The 23576-nt window shown below is 55.3% G+C and overlaps 1 protein-coding gene across 2 annotated transcripts; it reads right to left on the bottom strand.

Moving 5' to 3' along the window:
- Positions 1-694: 694 nt before the first annotated feature.
- On the bottom strand, positions 695-23225 carry Pick1 (protein interacting with PRKCA 1). Of its 2 annotated transcripts, none has more exons than XM_042264690.2 (13): positions 22965-23225; positions 22548-22651; positions 21419-21530; positions 11448-11576; positions 9798-9864; positions 8672-8761; positions 5343-5396; positions 4926-4988; positions 4120-4253; positions 3732-3824; positions 2791-2841; positions 1826-1970; positions 695-1431 (listed from the first exon to the last, which is right to left on the bottom strand). In XM_042264690.2, the coding sequence occupies exons 2-13, from the start codon at positions 22586-22588 to the stop codon at positions 1160-1162; spliced, it is 1251 nt and encodes a 416-aa protein (XP_042120624.1). In that variant the 5' UTR covers positions 22589-22651; positions 22965-23225; the 3' UTR covers positions 695-1159. The 2 variants fall into 2 exon arrangements, with proteins under 2 accessions (XP_042120624.1, XP_006979199.1); XM_006979137.4 differs by having other exon boundaries at positions 22815-22997.
- Between the last annotated feature and the right edge of the window lie 351 nt (positions 23226-23576).

Here is a 23576-nt window from a genome sequence, read left to right as displayed (position 1 = left end):
GGGTCCCATGTGGATGGATGGTGACAGGCTATCTCCCTCCAGCTCCAGCTCCAGCCTGAGAATCCCACCTGAGTTTCTGCAGGACAGCAGAGCTCAAAGCTACCAAGCAAAAGTGTTTTTCCATTTTGGACCCTGCCTACCACCTTGCACACTCCTTGCCTGCTCTGCTCCCCAGATGGCCATATCCTGTCCTAAAGGGCCTTCAGAGTAAAAGCTTTGCAGGTGTGTACCACACCCAGCCCGGTAGGGAGCAGACAGACTACTGCCTACGGGTGGCAGCATCTCCCTAGCGCCCCCTTGGCCCTGAACTGAACAGGCGCTCCTGGAGTAGTCTTCCTAGCCTTGCATCACCCTGACCAGTACCTCTTCTGCCCCCTTGCCCAAACAACGGTTTATTTCACAGCCAGAAACACTGAAGGGTTGAAGGGAGAATGCTCAATGATGCCAGAAGCAGTGGGAGCAGGTGACAGTCTAGATCAGCGCCCAGTGTTCCCACGTGTACTCATGAGCAAGATGCCACCCTGCGCCTCTCACCCCAGAGGCTATGGGAGAAAACTGCTCCTGCGGGTGTTGCGACATGAGCAGTGGACACAGAGAACTGCCTAAGCCTTTGTCCCACCCTCCCTCACGACCCAGGAAGCAGCTGAGATCTGGTTGCAGGGGAGGGTCTGAGCCATTGCAAGGAGCCCATCCGTTCTGTCTGGGTTTCTGTTTATTCAATACAGGCCCAGCATCCAGCCCTTGAGGCTAAGTCAGGAACAAATAAATATAGGCTGCTGAGGTGTGCACACGGACTCAGGGCCAGCCTGGTACGCTGGCCCCAGCCTCGGATGTCCACCCAGCTCCCGTTCCCTGCAGACTTGGCACCACCGAGGTACTCATGGGGACAGGTCCTGCGCTCTGCCTGCTCCAGCCCCTCCTCTTTTCTGTCCAAGGCCCAGCTCTCCCTCGCTGGGAGGTGGGAAGGAAGGATGGGGGCCAGAGTCCAGGTCCCAGGCTGCAGCCCGGGTTCACTGTGCGAGGACAGAGGAGCAGGGAGGCAGGCGCCGAGCCAGCAGGCCTTTATGCGCCACCACATGCCTCCGCTGCCCTACAGCGGCCCCGCCCCGCCCCGCTGCGGTCCTCCCCACTGCCCTGCCCCAGGTCCACTTGAGGGCACTCAGGAGTCACACCAGCTTCCGCCCTTGTCCATGGGCCCAGTGGCCCCACGTGCATTCTTGGACACTTCCCTAGCTGCCCCGTCCTCCTCCTCCTCGTCCTCATCCTCTCCATCAGTGAAGCCACTCTGGTTAGGGCCGTAGGCTAGAGTGGTGTGTGCCAGGTCCACCTCGATGGGGAAGACGTCGGCGTCCCGCAGCACCGCATAGCAGTCATTGTAGTACTTGGACATGGTGGACACGAAGCGCTGCAGCTGGAACACGATGTCCTGGACTGGGGCAGGAGGTGAGCAGACAGGCCCAGTGGCTACAGCTGCCTCCTCCTAGGGAAGACCTGGAGCTGGCCTGTTCTTCCTGCTGGGACACTTCCTGGGCCCCAGGCCTCAGGAAGGGTGGCACAGCCCAAGGCTGCCTGGCCCTGCCTAGTTGGCCACCTAGTCCTCCAAACTCCTAGCTCAGGAAACAGAGAAGGCAGCCTGAGTGAGTGATCATGGGCCCCAACCCAGCCAGGTTCTGAGTGGACTCCTACCAGGGCCTGGTCCTGAGGCCTCGGGGAGACTACCCTCTCTAGGCCTCATTTCTGATCTAGGGAGAGAACGGCACCACCCTGGGGCTCAGCGCCAGGAGAGGACCGAGTCAGGGGGTGCACAGGCTCGAGATTCCCTCACCGTGTTTCTGGTCCAGCAGCTCCATCTTCTCTAGCACATCCTTGCGCATCTGCGAGAAGCGGGCCCGAGCCTCTTGGCGGCAGCGCAGGATCAGGCGGTACTCATAGTTGCCTGTGCTCACTCGGTAGAGGGGTTCTCCTAGAGCCTGGGGCAGGCAAGCTTGTCAGCTCTCTTGGGTGGACCTGGGCCTCCCGGGGACAGATGGGGCTGGAAGGCTGCAGGGCTGGCCCAGCTCACAGCTCTACCACAATGGGCTTCCAGACGCCAGTGACGGACAGAAGCTCAAAACAGTAACTTTGGAGGGAGAAAAATCAGCCACAGAAACACGAATACAGCTCACATGAAATAGATGAATACTGGTTAAAAGAGGGACCCTGACTGCAAACAAATCACAAATCAGAAACAACAACAACAACAAACAACAACCAGGCGTGGAGAGCGGCTCAGTGGGTAAGAACACTCACTGCTCTCGCAGAGACCCGGGTTCAGTTCCCGGCCCCACACGATCGCTCACAACTGTGTAATTTTAGATCCAACACCCCCTTATGACCTCCACAGGCACCAGCCATGCGAACGGACACACACACACACACACACACACACACACACACACACACACACACACGCAAAACACATATATATATATATATATAAAAGTAAAAAACACCAACTTTTTTTTTTTTTTAAATCAAAGCATAGGTCAGAAGTGAAATCAGTCAGCTTTTTCTTAGAGGAGCCTCACAACCTTGGGGCACCTGGCCTAGAGGAGTCACTTCATGGCACACTAGCTGGTACTCCAAGCCAGAGGAGCTGGTAGAATGGGCGGACAGCCCCAAACTCCAGCAATTAAGACCCCAGGGTGCCTGACACCACCCAGAACCTCTGGCAGACCCAGGGCCTTCTAAAGAGGAAGTGTGGGCACCCCACGCCTTCCCACTACCAGCCGGGGCCCCTTCGGTACTCACAATGCAGCTGTATTCCTCGTCATCCATCTCCTTCACCTTTAGACAGTAGGACTGGATGGGATGGGATGGGATGGGTGAGGCCAGGAAGTCAGTAGCCAAACTTCCTGGACTCCCACCCTCATGATTCTAGCCCCACCTGTCATGCCTCCCTATCCCTCAGGTCACCTGGGAACCTGGACACACCAAGAGAGCAGTGACCACATAGGCCACCTAGCCCTGGACCACCCGGGAAAGGCTGGAAGCCGACATGGACAGAGGCCCAGGAAAGGGGCAGCAGAGCGATGAGGCACTCCTCTGGGAGGGTGTCAAGGCCTGAAGGCTGGAGACATCCAAAAGGGACCAAATTCAAGTCTTAGGAGATGCTCTGGGGACTGGAGGGTGTGGCTCCGTGGTACAGCACTTGCCTAGCATGCATAAGGCCTGGGGTTCTATCTCCAGAATAGCAAAGATCCCAAACCAAAACCAAAAGGTCCTGCGTGTGGTGGTACTGCTGGTGGAGCAAAATAGCTCGGGGCTCCTTGAAGACATGCTGCGCACAAGCCTAGTTAAGGCCCTGAGAGGTGAGCAGCAAGAAACCTGAACACTTAACAGATCACTGTCTGGCTTCTTTGACAATCAGATTATCATTTAGGACTCTGAAGGTCCTTGGAAGAATCCTAGACCTAGTCTGAGCTGCTGCTAAAGGTGACAAGTCCCAGGAACAGCAATGACAGAGAATGAGGACTCTCCTGCTCACCAGGCTCTGGGTAACTCAGCGCTCCTTGGAATAGGAGGAATGCAGTGTGTAGGAATGCAGTCTAGGCTGCTTCTGATTAGTCAGGCTTTAATCCCATACTCCTGACTCAACAGAGTGGGTCTGGCCCCACCCTGCCTGCTTGCCTAGGCTGGCCTCAGGGTGGGCTCACCCCAGCTGGCCACACACTGCAGACCACCCAACTCACCAAGTACTCGAACTTCACATCCAGGTATTTCTTGATGGTGAGGCGCGTATCAGGGATGGCTTTGTTGAGGTACGTGTTCAAGTCTGTCAGCATCTAAGAGGTTGGGTGACAAATGGCACACATGTATCATCCCTCCCAGTGGACTTGGGCATCAGCCAAAGGGCATTGTGTCAAGGTTAGAAGACTATGTCAGGCCAAGGGCACATTGTGACCCTGCAGTGTCTTAAGGTCAACAGGGACCCAGGGAGGCAGAGGGACTGATGGCCGGCCATAGAGGTGACACCAACCTAGTGTCTGCATGGCACCTGACTCCAGCCCAGAACTCCTCCTGTGCTAAGCTGTCCCTCCTGCTCTGACCAGTGGGCATGCTGCCTGCCGAGGGACCCACCGGTTTGATGGTTTTCAGTAGCCGAATGCCAAACTTCTCAATGCTGCGGTGTGCATCAGCAAACTTCACGAATGCCTCACTTGCTGCTGGCTGCGGCTCCCGCACCCCAATCACAGAGAACACGTCCCCAAAGGCTGCATGACAAGTTTGCTTTGAAGCCCCGACTTGACCCCTAATGGAGAAGCCAGGGGCTTGCTGGGCAGCAGGACAGGGGCCTGACAAGCAGAGAGCCACGGTCTGCTCGAAAGGTCTACATCCCAAGGAGGTACATTTTCAAGAGGCCTGCACCGTACTGCCAAGGAGCTGCATCCTCATTCTGGGCCTAGGCTCCCAGGGGAGCTAGCCTTTGTCCCCCAGGTGACCAGACAAAAGGCTAAGTGAAAATCTAGGTGGTCAAGCTAGGCAAGAGCAGAGCACCAGGCCGAGAATCTGGACGCCTGGGTTTGGATGCCAGCTCTGCCACCATGAGCTCTGGGCCCACTTCCTGTCTGGGCTTCCTTTCCTGGATAGTAGAAGGTTGTCTTTCCTGCCCACATGGGACCGAAGAGACCAGAATGAAGAAGAGAAGCTGCCTGCACTGTGAGTAGCAGTGAGGTACGTGGCGTCCCCCAAAGGTCAGCTGGACCAGATGCCCCATGGTCACTGCCACCTGGTATAAGGTTAGAGGTCAGAACTGGGCGCTGGCCTTGGCATAGGGATGAGAAGGGCCCCAGAGAGGAACAAGCCACACCGCACTGTTCGGTGTAATTAAGCCCCGAGGGACAGGGGTTTGCAGGGTCACGTGATGTATCTGGGGATGCCATTACCCCGGTGCGTCTGTGACAACTCATAAAAGGCCCGGAGGAGATTCTTGGTGTGTTCCGTCATCCCTGTCGGAAGAGACCCAAGTGACAGAAGATGGAGACCGAAACCAGGGATCACATTGGCCCCCCAGCCTCACAGTCCACCTGAGGTCCTCACTGGGCATTAGGTCCCCAGGCTTTTCCCCAAGGCCTGGGGATGAAGGCTGAGTTGGCCCTCTATGGGGATCCCATGTGACCAGCAGCTGGGATTATGTATGACAGTCTCCTCGGGGATCTCTCTGGGAGTGTAGGAATTGGAGGGGCGTCTGTTACATTTACTGCTCCCCAAACTCTCTAGGTAGCTCCCCTGGCCCACTGACACTCTCTAGGACAGGGTCCCCAGGACAGACAGCGGCAGTAGGCACTTCCCGGCCGACCTACCCTTGTACAGCTCAGCAGTGTGTTCCAGCTCCTCCAGGCGCTTTACCAACCCATCTGTGGAGGTCAAGAACAGGGGGCTGTAGCCTCAGCAAGCCGGGGGCACCAGCCCAGCAGAGGCCAGGCAAAGGTAGAGGCTAGCCTCTGCCAAAAACAGGTCTCGGGTGGAGTTTGGGCCTCAGGGTTTACTCATCAACTCCCCAGCAAACCCAGAGAGGTAAGAGACAGCAGAGCTGGCTCAGGAGTCCTGCCAGGCCCTGGGGCAGCCCAGGGGCTGACGCTCTTCCAGTACAGGCTCTTCCCAAAGCAGGGGGGTTTGAGGGTGGTATTCCCTAGGCAGGCCCCAGGGCGGCTTCCCATAGGCCCAGAAGGCAGACCCTGGCTGGGCGGGCTAGCAGCCAGAGTGGAGGAGAGCCTTCTGAGCATGGCCAGGGCTGGTGGGACAACTGCACAGGACGGGCTAGGGTATGGGGGAAGAGCTTCGGAAGGGCTCAGAGGAAGGGCTCACACTAGAATTTGCTGATCACAGCCAATAGCCCAACAGGTATAGAGTAAGTGCCCATTTCTCCCTCAGACTGACCAGATTCACTCCACCCCTCACTGCCAGAGAATGCAAGGAAAGCTGAGTCCCTCTCAGACCGAGCTAAGCTGCAGAAGACAGGGACCAGAGCAGCTGCTGGAGAAGTAGAAACCAGCCGCGCTGCCTGGAAGAGGCTTGGACAACTGAGGCCCCTGGAAAGGACCACCCCCCCCCACCCCCCGCCCCGTGGAGCCAGGCTGTGCAGTGAGCTCCAGGTTCCCAGCTGTGTGAGCTGTCCCCGGGGTTGGGGTGAGCGCTGGGGATGCAGCTGTCTGAGTCATTTCTGCTCCTGTGGGCGACCCCTCCCCACACTCCTGGGAGCGGCCCCCCCCACACTCCTGAGCTCCCCACACACACTCCTGAGCGACCCCTCCCTGCACTCCTGGGAGCGGCCCCACTAAAACCCCCTGGTCCGCCCAGTGGGACTTGGGTCTGCGTGGCCCCCTCTGGGGTGAGCAGACTGTGCTGTGGCCCCTCACGGCAGCGTTCTGTCACCAGCTCGGCCACCGCCCAGGCCCGCAGTCGGCTGTGGTTGGCCCTCCCTAGCATCTCCCCCTCCAGGACCTGACGGGGCTCCTGAAAGGACTGGTCCTGGGGAATGACGCCCACGGGCTCTCCACGACTTGGGGCGGCCACAGGGCACCCCAGAGGAGTTCTGGTGAGGATCCAGTGAGGACGGTGTGTCCGAAACCTGAGGCCCTGACCAGACCAGTGACTCACTGCAATCAGCATGTGCCAGTAAAGCTGATGGGTGACACAGGGTATAGACGCCGGGTGACACACCGAGGTCCCCAACGTCACCAGGACGGATGGGGAGGTGCCGGAGAGGCGGGGAAGGAGAAGTGAAGGGGTTTGTTGCTGATGTCTCGGTTTGGGTTTGTGGCTTTGCTGACTCACATGCTTACTTTGTTTCGTGGTCTTTTGGGAGGGAGTGTGGCAGGGACAAGGGGAGAATATGGGGGGACGGGGTGAGCAGAATTGGGGTGCATGATGTGACACTCCCAAAGAATCAATAAAGAAGTTAAATGGAAAAATAAAAATAAAAAGATGTGGAACTCTCAGCTCCTTCCCCGGCGCCATGTCTGTCTGCCTGCTGCCCTGTCCTGACAAGATGATCATGGACTGAACCTCTGACTGCAAGTGCCCCCCCCCCCCCATGAAATGTTTGCCTTCGCAAGGAAAGAAAGAAAGAAAGAAAGAAAGGAAGGAGTGTGGTCACGCAAGACCACACTAGGTCTGGGAGTGACTGTGGTAAACCGAAGATCCAGGTCCTGCCCTTGGGCTCCAAGCCCAGCAGAGGCGCTCAGCCAGCAGCCAGTGAGGAACAGGATGGGGAGGGAACGGTCACCTCAGCTCGGGTGGCCAGCCGGGCTGGAACTGGGAGGAGGCTGACTGGCAGGGGTGGAAAGCATTACAGACAGGCCTGGGAGTGCAGGAAGCATGGGCCTCCTTGGGCTCCCCACCTCTGGATATGTCCCCCACCTGTGGGGGTGGAGTCACATACCTCTCATGACCCGGTGAGGGCTTCTGGGCCCTGACTAGGCCTGGAAGCACCTGCAGAACACTGAAAGCCCCTGACAACCCCGGCTTTCTCCAGCCTGGCCCTGTGGGCAGGGACCGCTTAACCTCTTCTACAGAGGAAGCTGAGGGCTGAGTGGCAGGCTAAGTGCCTCAAGTCATGCAGCCATGCCTATCTGGGCAGGTCCTGCCTCTCCTGGCTTTGGGGTGGAATTTACTCAGTCAGGGGCTTTGAGCTGGAGGACAGGGACACGGCACAGACTGAAGCTCTTCCCTGGACAGGAAAGCCGGCTGTGGGAAAGGCCTTGAGTGGGAGAATGGGGGAGGGTGGACACCGCAGAGGTCTTCGGGAGGCTGTGGTGGCCCACGGCCTCCAGGTCCTGGCTCCCTAGAGCATGAGCACGTGGCCAGCAGGCCCGGTTGTTTTTAGCTGGGTCATGGGACATCATGACAGCTTCAATTTTAGAAATCCTATTTACAGCGAGGGAAATTGCAAGGTTCGGGGGAGACAACAACCCATTCTAATTTCATCTCAATGCACGGTGACTACAGTAACAAGGATTTATAGGCACCACGGGGCTGAAAATAGCAGCCGCCACTTTGTACCCCATTTGGAACATGCTCAGGCCCCACCCCCACTCTCCCAGCCAATAAGGCCCGTGTGCCCAGCTGAGCCCACGGTTTACATGGGTATTTTTATCCTCCCCGAGTACATGCATAGCACTGCTATTTATAAGCCTGGGCTGGCGGTGGCAGGGACCACGGGTTCCGTCGGCCTCCTGGGGAGACATCCAGTGCGCGTGTCTGAGTGTGTGTAGAGTGCCGGCCGCACATGGCTCCTCTGAGCACAGGTAGAGGCGCCAAGGGCGGCAGCGCCACCTCCTGGTCAAGGGCAGGACTGAGGCGGACAGGACGGGCAGGACAGTGTAGCTGTGCAGGGGCAGGGGCGTGCAGGGGCGTGCATGGGCGTGCAGGGGTGTGCATGCGGTGGAGAGGGACTCACTCTGCTCAGGCATCCCTGCTGGAAGGGAGCACCCGCCCTCCCAGGTCTGTGCTGCCCTCCACCCCCACCCCCACAGTGACCTAGAGCCCACAGCTGGCAGCTGTAGTAGCTCTTGGGGTCCCCAGGGATACAGAGGTGTGACTTGGCTGTCCTCACTGAGGCAGCGAAGGGCTATCAGACCCAGCAGCTTGACGGAGAGCCGGCCGCCAGGCTGGCGGAAGGGGCACTTACCATTGCACAGGATGGCTCGGCTTAGGCCCAGGGCGTCAGCTGTGCCTGAACTCATGTTTTCCACCAGGCGGTGCTTGACCTTCTTCAACACTGGGGCGGAGAGAAAAGGCCAGTGAGACTGCTGCTGAGCAGGCCGTGCCTGCGGGCGGGGGAGATGGCCCAGGGTCTGGTGTGTGGAGTGGTCGGGAAGCCGTGGCTCTCAGCAGAGTGTCCTGAGCTACCTGTCCCACACAGCGCTGATCGGAGGAGCCAAACAGGTGAACACGGAGCGCTCGGCACAAGGACTGAGCCCTGCTATCTGCCGCTGGTCACTGAGAGCCCAGAGCTTGTCCGTGCTAAGCAAGGGCTGACAGGCCAGCCAGAGAGGCCTCGTCCCTTCTTTCTTCCAGCCAACACGTGAGATGGCTTGTGGCACGGCAAGGCTCTGGAGGGGTTCTTAAGCTGATTACATCATAGTAGTGGGCATCATGACTGCCACTGGCCGCCGGTCACTGCATATACCCAGCTAAGGTCTCAGAAGGGTCCTGGGCTGGAGTCACGGGGCTCAAGAGGGTAGGAATGTCAGACCAGGCGTGGTGGCGCACGCCTTTAATCCCAGTACTTGGCAGGCAGAGGCAGGCGGATCTCTGAGTTCGAGGCTAGCCTGGTCTACAGAACAAGTTCCAGGACAGCCAGGGCTACTCAAAGAAACCACTGGTGAGCTCGTCTGCCCTTAGCCTCTCTCCCCCAGGGCTGTGGGCGGTACGTGAGCGTGGGTTGACCTGGGTCTTCTGCCAGGAGACTCTGCCTCCCACCGTTGTCACGTGGCTGATCCAGAGGAAGTGGCAGCTAATTATTGCTGTTTCAAGGCTTCTACAGAAGCAAGGTCCTGCCCTTCTAGGCACAGGCAACTTCCAAATAGCACACCCTAAGGTCTAGTGTGCACCCTAGTCTTCCTGGAAGTACAGTGCAGGAGAGGCCACAGAGGAGGCGTGGGAGGGGGGGGGTGTGATACAGGGTGGTGGGAATGCAGGGCCGGGGCCTGGGAATGCTACAAGGGGGGCACCTGGCTCCTCCGAGCCTTCTGGATCAGCTTGGACAGAAAAAGCCAGAGCCCACGGCACATGGCTGCTCTGGCCTGGCTTACCGATGTCCAGGGACATGCCCTGCTTGGGGTCCGCCTGCAGCTTGTTGTAATGGATGGTCACCTCCCCCTGCAAGAGCAGCAGTCAGTCAGGGCGGTGGTGGACTTCCGGCCCTCCCCTCCCCCCCAGACTATCGTCTGCAACCCGCCCTAGACCACCAACCAGAAGGGGAGGAGCAGGACTTTGGGGACTCCATCCAGCAGGAGAGGTTGAGTGACTCGGACAGGGGAGGGCGTCCGACCACAGGCGGCCACCGTGGTCACTCTAGTCTCTGCAGTCCTAAGGCCTCTGAGACGGGCTGAATCTGCTCACATCCCACTTGGACTGAAAACTCACACCCACAGCACAGACGAAGTGAACCGATGCCGTCAGTTAGGGGCAGGCTGTGAAGGGCTCCCTGGGGACTGACATGGCCCTGAGCCCCTCCTTGGTCTGCCCGATGCCTGAAGGGGTACTAGGAAGAGCTACAGAGGTCATCCTCTCTTTCGTGAGGACTAAGTACCAATGTGACTCGGGTACGGGACCAGAGGAAGCCGGGGTGGTGTGTGCCTGAGTGGAAGCAAGAAGGGACAGTGGGAGCTGAAGAGATGGTTCAGGTCTCAGCACCCACATGGTGGCTCACAGCCATGGTCACTCCAACGCCAGGGGGCTGACGCCCTCCGACTTTCCGGTACAAATGTGGTGCACACACGTACTTGTAGCCACTGTGTACATAAAATAAAATAAGGGGCTGGAGAGATGGCTCAGAAGTTAAGAGCACTGATTGCTCTTCCAGAGGTCCTGAGTTCAAGTCCCAGCAACCACATGGTGGCTCACAAGCATCTGTAATGAGATCTGGTGCCCTCTTCTGGTGTGCAGGCAGAACATTGTATACAAGATAAATAAATCTTTTAAATAAATAAATAAATAAATAAAAATAAAATAAATCCAATAAAAATATTTTTGAAAGTAGAGGTAGTAGGGCTGGTCTGGAGCCTTGGAGGACGGCATAGGAAGGGGAAGGCACTGGCCTGGCTGGGGTTTGGGGCCTCAGGGCCCAAGTCTACACAAGCTGGACCCCACCCTGGACGCCGGGACTGCCTGTCATCTGTGACTTTGCACTCGTCAGGGAGCTCGCTCACTACAGTTCCCAAGGCTCCCCAGTGCTGAACTGCTGGGGAGCGGCAGAAAGGCCGTGTTTGTCCTGACCGAATGGACACTGCAGAGCAAGGGTCTCAGTGGAACATCTTGGGTGGGGAACTAGCAGGAGGGAAGGGATGCGGGCTACATCTGGACTGGAAATGCCTGAACTTAGGGCTCCCCACAGCCTCAAGTCCCCGGGAAACTCAGGAAGCAGTTCCCACAACAAAACTCTAGGGCAAACATGGCCCAGCTGTGGTCACTGGAGTTCACTGACCCAGGGAGGTCACTGTCGGCATCTAGCTGCCTCTGAGCTCTAACCAGGGACATCACAGCTCATCTGAGTGTTTAGCCTTCTGGAGCTTACGGGGTCCAGGAGACTCCAATGTGTCCCTCATACTGCGATACAAGAAGCAGACGGTGACCCTAAGCCGGCTAGGCCCCTGGCAGCCTGGGTAGCTCAGCAGGAACCTGACAGGCTCCGCCTCCCACTCCAGAGCGAGCTCCTCCCTGCTGCTCCGGCAGGGTCTCACCTTCACCTCCTGGATCATCTTCGCCACCTCGACTTTGGTTTTCCCTTTGATAGACCTGCCATTGACCCCGGTGATCTCATCCCCAGCCGCCACCGTGCCGTCCAAGGCTGCAGGTGTGTTGTCAAATACCTGTCATGTGAAGGAAGTGGAGGACAATGAGGGGGACCGGGGACCGAGGCAGGCCCTCCCTCTACTCAGGAAGTGCCAGGGAAGACGAGAGGAAAGCTCCCCATTCTTGGGAAGGGGGGAGAAGCAGGCTGTGGGGCCCAGCACTCAGACTGTTGTCTATACAGCAAATACACTGGCCCTCACGGCCCTCACACCTGCTCTGCAGTCACTACCTTCCACGGCTTTTCCAACAATGCTGTCGGCAGCCAAAGCACTTCTTAACAATTGCACAGCTCCTCTGGCTGAGCAAGGGCCCTATGCCCGGGAGCCCTTTCCCAGGCCCACCCTTCAACAGGACTTGTGCTCACTGGCGGTCAGGAGGTGTTCCGTCAAAGACCAGCTGTTTACTGGTAACAGTAAGGAGATGGCTGTCTATGGGGGCCACATACAGATTCAAGGGACACACACAGACATGGTGTGCACACACACAGACATGGTGTGCACAGAGACATGGTGTGCACACACACAGACATGGTGTGCACACACACAGACATGATGTGCACAGAGACATGGTGTGCACACACACAGACATGGTGTGCACACACAGACATGGTGTGCACAGAGACATGGTGTGCACACACACAGACATAGTGTGCACACACAGACATGGTGTGCACAGAGACATGGTGTGCACACACACAGACATGGTGTGCACACACACAGACATGGTGTGCACACACACAGACATGGTGTCCACACACTGATGCAGGGGCACACACACAGACATGGTGTGCACACACACAGACATGGTGTCCACACAGATGCAGGGGCACACACACAGACATGGTGTGCACACAGACAGACATGGTGTGCACACAGACATGGTGTCCACACACTGATGCAGGGGCACACACACACAGACATGGTGTGCACACACACAGACATGGTGTGCACACACACAGACATGGTGTGCATACACACAGACATGGTGTCCACACACACAGACATGGTGTCCACACACAAATGCAGGGGCACACACACAGACATGGTGTGCACACAGACAGACATGGTGTGCACACAGACATGGTGTGCACACACAGATTCAAGGGGTACACACACACAGACATGGTGGGCACACACAGACACAGGGGCACACACACAGACATGGTGTGCACACAGACATGGTATCCACACACAGACGCAGGGGCACACACAGACATGGTGTGCACACACAGACATGGTGTCCACACACAGATGCAGGGACACACACAGACATGGTGTGCACACACAGACGCAGGGGCACACACACAGACATGGTGTGCACACACAGACGCAAGGGCACACACACACAGACATGGTGTGCACACACATAGACACGGTGTCCACACACAGATGCAGGGACACACACAGACATGGTGTGCACACAGACAGACATGGTGTGCACACAGACATGGTGTCCACACACAGACGCAGGGGCACACACACACAGACATGGTGTGCATACACAGACGCAAGGGCACACACACACAGACATGGTGTCCACACACAGATGCAGGGACACACAGACATGGTGTGCACACACACAGACATGGTGTGCACACACAGACATGGTGTCCACACACAGATGCAGGGACACACACAGACATGGTGTGCACACACAGACGCAGGGGCACACACACACACAGACATGGTGTGCACACACAGATGCAGGGACACACACAGACATGGTGTGCACACACACAGACATGGTGTCCACACACACAGATGCAGGGACACACACAGACATGGTGTGCACACACAGACGCAGGGGCACACACACACACACAGACATGGTGTGCACACATACAGACATGGTGTGCACACAGACATGGTGTCCACACACAGACGCAGGGGCACACACACACAGACATGGTGTCCACACACAGACGCAGGGGCACACACACACAGACATGGTGTCCACACACAGACGCAGGGGCACACACACACAGACATGGTGTGCACACACAGACGCAGGGGCACACACACACAGACATGGTGTCCACACACAGACGCAGGGGCACACACACACAGACATGGTGTCCACACACAGACGCAGGGGCACACACACACAGACATGGTGTGCACACACAGACGCAGGGGCACACACACACAGACATGGTGTGCACACACAGACACAGGGGCACACACAGACACAGGGGCACACACAGACATGGTGTGCACACACAGACATGGTGTGCACACACAGACACAGGGGCACACACACACAGACATGGTGTGCACACACAGATGCAGGGGCACACACACACAGACATGGTGTCCACACACAGACGCAGGGGCACACACAGATGCAGGGGCACACACACACAGACATGGTGTGCACACAGACATGGTGTGCACATACAGACGCAGGGGCACACACAGATGGAGGAGCACAGACTGGACCAGAGAGTAACTAGAGACATCAAACTTGCCAGCAGTGGTTCTGTACCTTCAAACTTGTTTTTGAGATAGGTAGGATCTAACTTTGTAGCCCAGATGGGCCTTGAACTAGCAAACTTCCTTCCTCTACCTCGTAACAGGGATACCAGCCACCATATCTGGCTCCTGTGTTATCTTTAGTTTCTAAATTTTCTAAAAGAAAAAGCCATGTCTAAAGGATACTTTGTAATATGTTTTACAATGTTACAAGGAAAAATGAAGCAACTAAGGTAGACATTTATCAGCCTTCAGATCATGTTACAAGTATCACAATAAGCCACCAAGAAGCCAGGGCGGCCTGGCACACACCTTTAATACCAGCACTCGGAAGGCAGAGCCAGGCAGATCTCTGTGCGTTCGTTCGAGGCCAGCCTGGTCTACAGAGCAAGATCCAGGACAGGCAACAAAACTACACAGAGAAACCCTGTCTCGGGGGTGGGGGGGGGTGGGGGGGGTGGGGGGGTGGGGGGTTGGGGGGGGGGGAAGCGACCAGGAGACAACAGGAACTATGGAACACTGATGAGAGAAGCAGGCATAATCAGACCGAAGCGATGCTGGACTTGACCGCCACCGTGTGCAGATGCAGATTGGTGAAGCACCTCTTGGAAATGTCAGTGAAGATGTTTCCCCAAGAGAATGAACTGAGTGGGGAGGGGGGAAGCCTGCCTGAAATCTGGGCAGTGCCACCCCACAGGCCTGGCTAGCAAGAGAGGGTTAGAGGAAAGGCTGCTAGCACAGACGCTCTCTCTGCTCTCAGGCCGTCAGCAGGGGAGCTGCTCTGCTCCTGCCACGGAATACGACGAACCCAAACTGAGTGCTTCCTCGAAGATTTCTGAAAGGTATGCTGTCACGGCAAGGATTACGCCCAACACAGAAAATGGGTACTAAAGAGGTGAGGTCGCTGCTGTGACAGCACAGTCATGTGGTCCTGAAGCCTGGTGTGCACAGGACATTTAGGAAAGCTGGGCGGTGAGGCTGGAGAAGCCCCAGATAATGTGGTAAACTTATCCCAGTGGGCAGAGCTGGTGTAGCGGAAGAGAGCCAACTCCTACAATCTGCCCTCTGCCTTCCACTCATGTGCCATGCCATGTGTGCACACACGCACAGACACACATGCAAAACAGATTAATGTCAAAACAGATTAATGTCAAACAAGACTATGGGGGGCTGGAGAGGTGGCTCAGAGGTTAAGAGCCCTGGCTGCTCTTCCAGAGGTCCTGAGTTCAATTCCCAGCAACCACATGGTGGCTCACAACCATCTGTAATGAGATCTGGTGCCCTCTTCTGGTGTGCAAGGATACATGCAGGCAGAACACTGTATACATAATAAACAAACAAATAAATGTTTAAAAAAAAACAAGACTATGGGGATCTTTTTTTTTTTTTTTTTTTTTTTTGGTTTTTCAAGACAGGGTTTCTCTGTGTAGCTTTGTGCCTTTCCTGGAGCTCACTTGGTAGCCCAGGCTGGCCTCGAACTCACAGAGATCCGCCTGGCTCTGCCTCCCGAGTGCTGGATTAAAGGCGTGCGCCACCACCGCCCGGCCTGACTATGGGGATCTTTAAAGATAGCTAATACATTTGGATACATTTGGCATGTAAGATGAATATGAACCTTTCAGGACCCAGGGTGGATGCTGTGGTTTAAAGTGGGTGTCAAGCTGACAAGATCTTGACAGTCCAGTGACTGGACTTGAGAAATGCACCTTGCTGTCACATGGTGTCCTAGGAACCCCAAGGACCCTTATGTGGGTCTGTGAGGATGTTTGCAGAGAGACTACCTAAGGAGTGTGTGAACACAGGCTGCACCATCCCATAGGCTGGAGCCTGGAGGAGAGGAGGAAAGGGGAAAGGCGGCCTGCACAGTACACACATGCTCCTGTTCTCTGGATCCTCTGATGTGACTGCTCAGCCACGAGCTCCCTGCACTGAGAGACAGAAACCTGTGACCCAGCCAAGGTAAATCCCTCCCCTAACTGTTCCCCTTGGGTATCTGGACACAGAAGTGAGAGCAATGGTCCACATTTGTGGATGAGAAGACGTGACGGAAGACAGCAGTACTGTCTGCAGCAATTTGCAGACGCAGTGAACTCCTGACAATACCCCAGGGACATTTTTACAGATGGAAAGACTAAAGACCTAAGATTCACAGAATATCGAGGAACTTTGAAAGGCCAACATAATCTTGAGAAAGAATAATAAAGCTGGGAGACTCACATTTGATTTCAAATTTTCCTACAAAGCTAGAGTCATTGGACTAGAGATCTAGAAATAACCTGCATAGACAGACAAGTGACTGACGAGTGCTAAGAACATTGGAAGGACAAAGGTCAGTCTGGAGAACGCAGGACCCATGGCAAGAACACAGAAACGTAACTCAACATTTTGAGTTAAAAATAAACTACAATAAGCCGGTTGTGGTGGCGCACGCCGGTAGGATTTGCTGAAGGAGGCGGAGGCAAGAGGATCACAAGTTTGAGGCCAGCCTGGGCAAATTAGAAAAAGTAAAAGAAAAAAAAATAAACTACAATACAATGAACTCTAACATCACACTAAGCAAAATAAATCCCTAGTTCTACTTACAAGAGTCCCTAGAACAGTCAAAGCCACAGAGACAGAGAGGAGGATGGGAACTGCAGGGGCTGAGGGAAGTCAGCGAGGCCATCTCCAGTCAGTTTTAAAGGCTGGAGAGTGGTGACAGCTGCACCACGTGGCGAGTGTATTTTAATGCCCGAGAATGGGTAGGTGGGTAAGTTCTGCGGGATGTGTGTTTGTGACAACTGGAAAACAGGGCAGGGTGTATGTAAGAGTGATATATGAGACGCTCATATACTCCCGGGGCCCAGATGATGCCCCTTTCTGAGGACCCAGCACAGCCACAAATAAGGCTGTGCCTACAGCTGTCACCCCGACACCTGAGACGCAGGAATGACCAGTTCCCCAAAGGCTTGATAGATAAGAATAAGGCACACATAAGTAAAAGTCCCAATAAGAAAGACAGTGGCCGGGCGGTGGTGGCACATGCCTTTGACCCCAGCACTCGGGAGGCAGAGCCAGGTGGATCTCTGTGAGTTCAAGACCAGCCTGGGCTACAGAGTGAGTTCCAGGACAGGCTCCAAAACTACACAGAAAAACCCTGTCTGGGGGGTAAAAATCCAGTGAGATGCTCAGTAGGAAAAGGGGCTTTGCTGCCAAGCCTGGTGACCCGAGTTCAACCCTAAGACTTAGGCGGTGGGAGGAGAAGCAACTCCCACAAGTTGCACTTCAACCTCCGCACACGTTCCATGACACAGGAGCCCCTCCACTAAATAAGTGGGTCCTAAAAGTCCTCGCTGATCAATTGATCGTTTAAGACGGAGTCTCTCTACATAGCCCTGGCTGTCCTATAATTCACTATTTGTAGACCAGGGTGGCCCTGAACTCGCAACCTGCCTGCTTCTGCCTCTCTAGCACTGGGATACTTGGTAGGCCACCAAGTCCAGCCTTAAACATTTTTATTTATTCACTTACAGAATAAAAATTAGGGGATGTAAACCAGGCGGTGATGGTGCACACCTTTAATCCCAACACTCAGGAGGCAGGGGCAGATGATCTCTGTGAGTTCGAGACCAGCTTGGTCTACAAAGCAAGTTCCAGGACAGCCAGGGCTACACAGAGAAACCCTGTCTCAAAAAACTTGAAAAAAATAAATAAATGAGGGCTGGAAAGATGACTCGGTGGTCCAGGGTACTTGTTGCACTTGCAGAGGTCAGTTCCCCGCACCCATCCAGTGGCTCACAACCATCTGCAACTCCAGTCCCAGGGGACCTGACGCCCTCTTCTGACCTCCATGGCACAGGCATGCATGTGGTGCACAGACACACGTGCAGGCAAACATTCACATACATAAAATAAAATACATAAATCTATCCAAAGTTCGGGAGGAAATCTATTTCCAAACCTAGTATTATTTTTTAAGTGCTGGGGACGGACCCAGGGCCTCAGTCACTCTTGGCACGTGCCCTACCACGGAGCCACCCTGGCCCTCTGACCTTCACTCCTGAACTTGAGCTCACGTTATCTCTCAGAAATAAGGGAATGCCAGTGACAGACAAAAGTCCTCTAGACTGTATACTGTCCACCTGTCCCTCCTCAGAAAGCCAGAGGACATGCTCCATCCGGATGGGGACCAAGCCATAAAGAAGGCCCTGGGACTGAGAATGAAGAGCAGAGGCCCCCAGGGGTTAGACTGAGGACAGACAAGGAGGGAAAGTCTACTGAGAAAGCAAGATCGCACGGGCAAAGAGCAGGAAATACCATTGAGAGGCTCTGCTAGGAAGAAAACAGGGCTGAGCATGGGCACATGCCTCTAAGTCTAGCATGTGAGGTAGCTGCAGAATCAGTAGTTCAAGGCCAGCTTCAGCTACATGGGGAATTTGAGGCCAGCCTAGGCTACATGAGACTGCCTCAAAAAAAAAAAAAAAAAAAAAGTCACCGATTCAAGACTAAAGAGACAGCTGGGCAGTTAAGGGCACAGGCCACTCTTCCAAAGGACCTGGGTTTGAATCCCAGCACCCACATAGCGGTTCACAACTGTCTGTAACTCCAGTCCCAGGGCATCTGACGCCCTCTGCTGGCCTCCACAGGCACCAGGCATAGATGTGGTGCACAGACACACGTGCAGGTAAAACACCCACACACATACAATAAATGAAAGGAAGGAGGGAGGAGGGGGGAGGGGGGAGGGGGGATGGAAGACACCAGTTCATCAGAAAGTTCAAGACAAGCGCTGTAGAAGGGGCCTTGCCTTTGTCCCTTCTCTGTCTCCTTGGCCTCCAGAGCTGACCAGGATTTGGAAACTGTTCCCCAAACGTTGCCTGTGGTGCTAACACTGAGTCAAGACAGTGACTGTGATGGGAAGATGGGGTAAGAGGGAGATTTGTGGTTTTCGAAGAGCTGAACTCCTTCTCCTGAACCAAGAACAAGTGATCAAGGAAACAAAACCAGGAGGGCTAGAGAGGAGGCTCAGCAATTAAGAGTGCATCCTGGCCGGGGGGTGGGGTGGGGGGGTGGCGGCGGCAGCAGTGGTAGCACACGCCTTTAATCCCAGCACTCGGGAGGCAGAAGCAGGCGGATCTCTGTGAGTTCGAGGCCAGCCTGGGCTACAGAGTGAGTTCCAGGACAGGCTCCAAAGCTACACAGAGAAACCCTGTCTCAAAAAAAACAAACAAATAAATAAACAAACAAACAAACAAATAAATAAATAAAAAGTGCATCCTGTTCTTGTAGAAGACCTGAGTCCCCAGCCCTCATGTCAAGCAAGCAGCTCACAAATGCCTGTTCTGCATGGACATCTACACACACACACACACACACACACACACACACACACACACACACTCACTTGTAATAGTAAAACCAAGGCAAGTAGGAGTCCTATCTGCAGCAGTAGCTGAAGAGGAGGAGACAGAGAGGGCAGGAACTGCGGGTAGACACAGGCCTTTGTGCACTTGCTATATGCAAACAAAACAAATCCCATCATGTTCTGATGCAGTTCATTCAAACACACATGCCCTTGGGGTCCTGAACAGATGGGCCCAAGGGGAGTGGCTGGGAGGCTGAGCAGGCACATGGTCAGGAGGGACTCAGAAAGGTCTCCTTCAGTCTCCTGGGGCAGAAGAGACCAAATCACCCTTGAAGGTAGAGGTCAGAGCAGATGATCCTCCCAGAGACTCAGTGCCGTCTGCCCCTGAGGCCTACTCTGCTGGGTGTCCCAACAGGGTACAGTCTGGATCCTTCCCTCCAAGGCCACAGGAATGTCACTGACTGCTCAGGCACCTGGTGAAGGCGGCCTCATGACCGGCTGCCGGAGCCGTGCATCGCAGTGGACACATCACCAGGACAGCCTCCTCAGCAGAAACCATGAAGCTGCCCTCCAACACCAGCATGACAGCTGGGGCAGGAAGACAGGCACAGCTGTCAGAGACCAGGGCAGCGGTGACTCAGAGGAGCTGCCTAAGTGCCTGGCCTGCACTCTGCCATTCGGCTTCATTTTCACAAGAACTCAACGACATTTGTGCCTGCATCCTTTATCTCATTAATGTCCTTGGTTTTGTTTCTTTTGAAACAGGGTCTCATGGAGCCCAGGACATTTACTTAATTTTAAAAATGTCATGTGATGTGTGTGATGTATGTGCACCATATGCGTGAAGGGACTGGAGGCCGCATCAGATCCCATGGACCTTGAGTTACAGGTGGTTTGTGAACTGCCTGATACGGGTGCTGGGAACCAAACCTGGGTTACATATTTTAAACCCCCACTTTCCAGATCAGAAAACTGAGACCCAGAGTGGATAAGAAACTCACTGGTAATTGGGGACATTCATGTGAATCTTGGGCTACTACCTCCTTTTGTTTGTTTGCTTAGAAGGTCTCGAGTAGCCCACACTGGCCTCTAACTCCTTCAGCGTGCAACTGGGCATGACTCAGAATCGCTGATCCTCCCTGCCTCCACCTCCAAGTGTAGGGATCACAGGTGCATGCTGCCTCCTCCAGCAAGGACATTACTATTTCATAGCCTTCCTACTTCGGTCGGCGAGCAGATTCATTAGAGACCTTCACTGAATGTCTGTTACATGCTAGACACGGACCAGCATTAACTTAGTCCAACACACATGGTGTAAGGCCAAGAGCCTGCCAGACAGCCAGATCAGGACAGCTGTAGCGAAGAGCAGGTGGAAAAGGGAACAGGGCAGCCCCTCTTAGAGCGGGGGCCAGTCTGGCTAAGAACAGACCTCAGAAACACGGAAGGCTGGTGAGATGCCTCAGCAGGTAGAGTACTTACTACGCAAGCCTGCTAGCCTGATTTCCAACTTGGGATCTCACAGTAGTCCCCTCTATATGTTCGCCATGACTTGAGGGCACCCATACTCACACACACACACACACACCAAACGCAAAAACCAATGGTAAAATCTTAAAGAAACAAGACAGACCTTTGTCTCTGTGTGTATGTTTACACACGCAGGTGTGTGGTAGTCAGACGCTCTTTGCTTTCATTCTTCGGGCATCAACCACTTTTTGGGGGGGGGAACTCAGTGTCTCTCCGTGGCCTGGAACTCACCTATTAGGTTACACTAGTTGGCCAGTGAAGCCAGGGACCCACCTGTCCCCACCCCCCAGGCACTATGGTGACAAGAGCGTACTGTCCCATCAGTGTTTTACTCAGGCGCTTGGGATTGAACTCTGCTACTCAAACTTGCACGGCAAGCATCCTCCCGGCTGAGCCGCCCCAGCCCGGAGCTAGTTCTTCCAGAGTGGAGAGATGAGAACCTCCTTCTGTCACACCCAAGAAGGGAGGGGACTCACTCCACTCAGGCCCCTGCCCCCGCCCAAAGCGTGCCTCATACCTGGACAATATAGAGACAGGGACAGTACTGGGCCCCTCCTCCAATGCTGATCCCAATCAAGTTCTGAGCATCCTTCTGCAGGGTGACCTTCCCAGGCACAGTGGGGATTCCTCTGGAAAGAGAAGCAGGTGGAGGTGAATCTGGAGAAAGGATGACTGGAAGGAGAAGGCCACAGGAAATAACCTCTTCCTTCCTGAGCCAGAAAGAGCATCGGTACCAGAACACGCTCAAGAGTCAAGAGTCAAGCAGCTGCAGGTTCAAAGCCCAGAGCTGCCATAATCTGCTCTGGGACTCAGGTCAGGCACTTCCTCTGCTTCTCTTTCCTTCACCCCCAACATGAAATGAGGCTCCCTGGTCAGAGACCTTACAAGAAATGTGCATGGACCCCATCCTAGTCCAGAGCAGGCAACTCCAAGAAACACACTCAAAGATTCAGCCAGGCTCCGTCCTTGCCCCCTTCTCAGGCACACGCAGGATGTTATAACCACCTTCCCTTTAGAATAAAGCTAGTCAACTATCCCCAGCCATCTTCCAATGACACTGCTCAGTTACCACCCGGCGACGTTCACTATCAATGAGCTTAGGTGTGTCCTGTGCTGAACAGGCTCAGGTGTCAACCTGGTTACTGAAGACTGATTTGCTAACAGCCAACGGCTGCTCACCCCTTACTAAGGACTAACGACACACAAGGCCATGACATCTACTCCTCACTCTGGGAGTACTTTCTAAAGGTCAGACAAATCTAATTTTTCAAAGTCTACCTTACTGATCATCTATGCTGGGGAAGAAGGTCTGTGATATTCCCAGGCAGCCCTTGCAAGCTGGCTCTGTGGCCACCTTTGGAACACCTTCCCAGGCCACCCCAGCAGGACCGCTCCACTTGCTGTGCTGTGGCTGGATCATGCCATCGGGGCTCGCAGGGCCTGAATCGTGATGACCTGTTAGCCTGTCACAAGCCCACCCACCCCCACCCCGCCCCCAACAAGTGAAGAACTACTAGAATGTTCGGATCCATTTCTGCTTCCATACACTGAGAAGTAGAAACGCGTGGAGCTGAGACACCCAAGGACACGAGGGACCTGGGTCCTCAGCTCCCAGGTCTTGGGGTGTGTGTGGGGGGAACACTCACAATTTATCCTCCTCGATGTCATAGTCCAAGTCCGCAAACATGGTTCCGAGAGTTGGGGCCGACAGGCTAACTGCCCAGCTCGGGAGGGGAATGGGGAACTGGGTCTGGGAGAAAAAAAGAACGCGGGGCTCCAGGGAACTGAAGTGCCCAGATGTCAGCCCCAGCTCCCTCCGACCCTGCCCCATCCGGGACAGCGCGGGCCTCCAGCCCTCCGCTCGGGACCGGGCGGGGAGCCTAGGGCTGGAAGCCGGGGCAGGTGATTCTTACTTGGTACCGGGGAGGACCCCAGGCCAGGGCGATGGGCTCGGATTCCAGAGTCCGCCCCAGGGTCTCCAGACCCTTGGGAGCCGCTTCGGTCGCTCACCGAGAGAGTCGGTCCCACAGCCGGGCCCCGGCCAGGCTGGCACCTGAACCCACCTGCCGTTCCACCTGGCGCCGACCGCGACTGTCGCGTCACTTCCGGCGGGGCGCGGAAGTCCCGCCTCCCCCGGTGGGTGTTTGCCCCAATCCCTGAAGGCAACCCGTCTCTCTCCGCTCCCCGACTCTCTGGACCAGGAAAAAGAACAAGTGTGTGATGGAAGTTCGCTGTGAGTGTGAGAAGACAGGGGAAGGAAGGAAAGGTCCAGACCTGCTGGCGGCCCCGGGGCCCGCCCCAGGCCGTGCAGCCATCTTGGGGAGGGCGGGGCTCTTCCCGGCTTCCTTAGCTGCCCTCTGGGGACCACTCTAGCCTGGCGGTTGCTAGGGCAACGGAAGCATCCTGGGGCCGGGCGAAGTTCGGTGAACTGCAAACCTCAAGATCTTCGCTTTCCCATTTTCAGTGCCGCTTCCTATATGGAAAGCCTGTGTTTCCTCTACTACAGAGCGTCTGGGCCGGAAGGTTCCCGCGAGATCTTAGTCTCACAAAGAAAGAAATTAAGTACCTGAGGGAGGGAGTAACTTTGTTCAGAGATGCTTACAGTTGGTATAAGATCCAGATCTTGGTCCTGAAACCCCTACCGCCAGTCTGGGGTCCTTTTAACATCTGCGCTA

Source organism: Peromyscus maniculatus, chromosome 20, assembly GCF_049852395.1.
Source record: "Peromyscus maniculatus bairdii isolate BWxNUB_F1_BW_parent chromosome 20, HU_Pman_BW_mat_3.1, whole genome shotgun sequence".
In the NCBI taxonomy this organism is placed as follows: domain Eukaryota; kingdom Metazoa; phylum Chordata; class Mammalia; order Rodentia; family Cricetidae; genus Peromyscus; species Peromyscus maniculatus.
This window is presented reverse-complemented; position numbering and strand designations above follow the sequence as displayed.

Bases quoted from the DNA above. Each gene is read 5' to 3' on its own strand.
- Pick1 (XM_042264690.2), bottom strand. From the start codon at position 22,588: ATGTTTGCGGACTTGGACTATGACATCGAGGAGGATAAATT. The intron at 21,531-22,547 runs GTGAGTGTTCCC...TTCTCTTTCCAG, and splicing joins GACATCGAGGAGGATAAATT to AGGAATCCCCACTGTGCCTG. The intron at 9,865-11,447 runs GTGAGACCCTGC...CTGCTCTTGCAG, and splicing joins AGATGATCCAGGAGGTGAAG to GGGGAGGTGACCATCCATTA.